This window comes from Gavialis gangeticus, unplaced genomic scaffold (assembly GCF_001723915.1).
Source record: "Gavialis gangeticus isolate Ggan-Ray unplaced genomic scaffold, GavGan_comp1, whole genome shotgun sequence".
In the NCBI taxonomy this organism is placed as follows: Eukaryota; Metazoa; Chordata; order Crocodylia; family Gavialidae; genus Gavialis; species Gavialis gangeticus.
The window spans coordinates 34,816,536-34,820,988 of record NW_017729032.1 but is presented as its reverse complement, the minus strand read 5'-3'; the positions used below and the strand labels follow the sequence as shown (position 1 = coordinate 34,820,988).

At 44.4% G+C, this 4,453-nt stretch overlaps 1 protein-coding gene across 4 annotated transcripts in view; it reads left to right on the top strand.

The window, feature by feature from the left end:
* Window positions 1-4,453, top strand: part of SLC35F2 (solute carrier family 35 member F2) — a 110,608-nt gene that overhangs the window by 13,510 nt on the left and 92,645 nt on the right. For all 4 annotated transcript variants that reach the window (XM_019524643.1, XM_019524642.1, XM_019524641.1 and 1 more), the window contains exon 2: window positions 2,880-3,055. In XM_019524643.1, coding sequence (XP_019380188.1) covers window positions 2,880-3,055 — 176 coding nt within the window. The remainder of the gene's footprint in view (window positions 1-2,879; window positions 3,056-4,453) is intronic.

Sequence of the window (4,453 nt, the reverse complement as noted above, 5' to 3'; positions counted from 1 at the left end):
ACTGCTCATGGGGTGGAAGGGACTGTGACCAGGCTCCCTGGTGTGGTGCTGCAGCCCCACCTTCTCATCCCTCCAGCCCATGCCAGGGCTGGACTTGCTCTGCTGCCACCTGTATGAACCAGAGATGCTGCAGCCACTGTGCTCCAGCCTGAGGGACGGGCGCAGATGGGAGGCTGCTCTGGCAGGGCTTGGGGACCAGGGGGCTGTGGGTTGGGAATGTGGGGCACTGCAGGGGCAGGGTGTGGGGACTGTGGGATGTGTACCAGAAGGGCCAGGGGGGTGTGGGTCAGGACAGGCTATGAACCTTTGCAAATGGGTCCCGGTAGGAAAAAAGGTCGAGAACCACTGGATTAAAGCATAGGGGGCGGAAATCAATCTGCACAAACTCCTGCCAAAGTTCAACATTTAAATCACCAACAATAGCTTATCAGCACAAAGCTAATACTGTGGATTAGCCACTGCAGATAACATTGCGCTGGTTTACATTTTGCTTCTATTTTTAAGAAGATGCAAGGCCAGATCCTTAGTTGGTAGAAGTGGGTGTAACTCCAGGGAAAGGAAAACCCCCTAAACAAATGAAACAAAAATGGAAAACAAAACAACCCCCCTCCCGTCCCAATTCTAAGTCAGCTCTCACAGACCCATGCGTAAGGCGGTGCAGAAAATAACTTTATTTACATTAGCAGTGAAGCACCTTTATTTATACCTTGCCAGCTAGACGAGACATTTCCAGTCCACTGAGTAGCCAGCCTGTAGGTTAAATTTCCTAAATTTGACACTTTAAGTTCTGAAAAAAAATCATATTAGTTACTTTTTTGGGGCTGAATTGCCTTGCTTTGTTCCATTTTGACATAGACATATCCTTGTGCAATCAGTCCATCAGCTACAAAATTATAACAAGTTTTATAGTGATATTTGCTTATTAATTTATTGGTTTAGGAGTATACTCAAAACTCCTTTGCAATAAATGGAGGAAATGAGCTAGAGCCCTTTCAGAATTTTAACTGCAGGGTAGGCATAGAAGAATATTTAGAATGGAGGTGCTGCTTGGACAGAGAGCATTTATTCTGCCTATTACCTTGACTGCAGCAGAGTCCAATGGAATATAACTGAAGGATCCCAATCAGTAATTAATTATTGTTATTTCTGGGTGTGGACACTTCCTATACTTAAGCAGTTTTAGAGAAGTCTTTAAATGCAGTGTAAGCCCCAAGTGTCTAGATGTACAAATCAGTTTAGAATGGTTTAAGGCAGTGCTGCTTAATCTTTTGGGCCTGTTGGCTGGACAAGTGGGGTGAGGCTGAATCTGGTCCGCAGGCTGGATTGGGCTCTGTGCCACCCCAGTTGGCCTCCTCTAGCTCCCAGGGCCATGGTATCCTGTCTGTGGGGCTTCTCGCAGGTCCAGAAATTGGACATTAGGGGAACAGCAATTAGCTGCTACCACTCCTCTTTCTGCTGAATTTTTGGACCTGTGGCCAGTTATCATGGAGTGGATCCGATCTGCCTTGTGGATTGGGGGTTGAACACCCTTGGTTTAGGCTTCCTGGAACATTTTAAATGTGTACCATGATAATCAGGTATTATTTTGAATCAGTTCAATGTTGTATAGGGATACTAACAAGCTTTCCGTGACTAGTGTCTGGTCAGTCCTCCGGCATCCCATACTGCACAGCACCTGAGTCATGCATTCCCTTCTCCTCTCCCCTCACCCCCACTTCTCCACCATGGGAGCTAGTTGCTCTGGCAGTGCTTGTTGCTCAGGGGGGTAGAGTGCCTGCATCTGGGCCAGGAACAAAATTCACATTGACTGAACATGGAATTGACAGCCATTCTGTGGTCTTGGGTGACCCTTGTGTAATAGTGGTTTTCCCTTACCCAGCAATTAACAGGTGCTTACAAGTTAGTCACAGCCATGCACCTGCCCCACCCACTGACCTCAAGCTACTGGAGGGAGGTATGTATTAAAACCATTTTAATGAAGTGGAAATGGAATTACAGAAATGTTTAAATTGACTAGACTATGGGCATTGTCACACTGGACACGCAGTTCATGTTGTGCAGTACTAAAGTTAGAATGTGGTCTAAGTAGCTGTATGGTAATGCTTACTGTGATCTCTAAAAATCATGGCTCACTGCTTGTTGGTGCAGTGCTGGGGCTCAGATTGACAATTAGCTAATTGGTCCCAGTCCTGGAACCTTCCAGGGCTGCAGGCCCCCAGCTTGCAACTTGTTCCTGGAAGAACCTGACAAGGAAATATCCAGAAACCTTCTTCCTGACATGGGTTCCTAATCCAACCTGGAGACTTGGTACTACATAGGGGTCCTTGGCTGATGTCATGGCTGGGTGAGGACCACAATTTGCTCATATTATCTCCGTGGAGCAGTCTGATAACTGAACAGGTGTTACTTAATATAAACTGGAGATAGTCTTTGAACAAAAAGTCATAATTTTGCTATGGTATGAGCACACTTAACACGTTTTACTGCTTGAATGTGTGAATGCTTGTATTTCATACATGCATCATTTCTCGTGATTCATTAATAAAGTCTAGACTATTTTAGTTAGCTCAGATTGCCCTGAGCTTTTTTTTACTGAGTTTTTACCGAGCAGGGCTCGAGACCACTGTGAAGTTAAAATATGATTCCAGTGTAAACAAGGCAACACTTCTAGAAGAGACACAATGTTTCCCTCCTACCAATAGGAGGGACATCATTAAGCGGTAATAGCATAGTTGGGTTGAGGAACCAGTGGAAGGGAGTAGAAGAGTAACTAGAGACCATGTTAAGATACAGCCTTTCTTTTCGGTAAAAAGGCAATATTTTAAAATTGGTGGTTGATTTAATTCTAAAATTAATTACATTTGCTTTTATATTTACAGGCAGATTTTGAAAACAGTTGCCTTGGGTCAGATGCTTTCCTTATTTATCTGTGGGACTGCTGTGACAAGCCAGTATTTAGCAGAACAGTACAAAGTCAACACTCCAATGCTCCAAAGCTTTACCAACTATTGCTTGCTTCTTCTAGTTTATACAACGATGTTGGCACTTAGGACTGGTATGTAAAAACATTGCTTGGTCAAGTGGTGTTATTTCATTGTAATTTCATAATTTAATAGTGCTTTGTTATATAACATACAGCATAATGATAAGCTGGCAACATTTGGCCCTGATTTAAGATTCAGATCTGTACAAACAGACCCTCTTGATCCATGCAGAGCCCCACTGAAGTATATATACCCCATTTCCAGTCTGTTCCTATATTTGGGCATCATATAGAGAGTAGAAGAAATAGTGGGCAAAGGCAGTTTTAGGCTACCTTTGCACTTCCCATTACCTAAGCCTAGCCCCTTGTGCAGGCGTAAAGCGGCCTTGGGGCTGTTCTGACTTAGGCCTCATACAGATATTCAGTTTCTCATGGGAGAGTCAGTGCTCTCCCATGAGAAAACATCAGTGTGCAAATCTTTGTTTTTTTCTCCCAGGGTAAAAATAGCTTCTCCAGGAGAAAAATAACCTGTGGACAGCTGGGGCAATTATTCCCAAGAGAGTTTCTCCTGAGAGAGTGAATGTATGTACAAGTTGTGGTAGCTTCACCTAGTCCTTCAGTCTCCCCTGCTCTTCCCCAGGGACACAGTATGTCACTTGCTGGACTCACTGCTGCTTCAGCAGGGAGCACAACATGTATGCCCCTTCACAATCCCCACTTCATGTTTTAGGGAAGCACAGGCTGACCATGGGCAGTCTGGGTTAGGCAATCAGGGCTGCACTATGTACTGCTGCCATGTGTCACAGGCAGACTAAGGAAGCCTGCAGAGCATGCTGAGGTGTGTGCACAGGTTTCCTCAGTTCCCCCACTGTATAGTGTCAGAGTTACAAGCTCTGCACTCTTCAGGGCCTCAGTATTTGAATGTCTGTATATGGAGATTTGGATAAGTGTCTCTACCAGGAGAACAAACCTTAGGGAGTTCTCCCAGATTATTTTTGTGTGTGTGTGTGTGTGTGTGTGTGTGTAAAGCTTTAAATTCTGCTTTCCATTTCTAATGTTGTCAGCTTTTGCAATTGTTTTGCAAGTTCTGCAAAAAGAGTTGTCTGTTCCCACCTGTCCCTTCTTCTACACCTCCACCTCCTGTGTGTGTGTGTGTGTGTGTGTGTGTAAAGCTTTAAATTCTGCTTTCCATTTCTAATGTTGTCAGCTTTTGCAATTGTTTTGCAAGTTCTGCAAAAAGAGTTGTCTGTTCCCACCTGTCCCTTCTTCTACACCTCCACCTCCTGTGTGTGTGTGTGTGTGTGTGTGTGTAAAGCTTTAAATTCTGCTTTCCATTTCTAATGTTGTCAGCTTTTGCAATTGTTTTGCAAGTTCTGCAAAAAGAGTTGTCTGTTCCCACCTGTCCCTTCTTCTACACCTCCACCTCCTGTGTGTGTGTGTGTGTGTGTGTGTGTAAAGCTTTAAATTCTG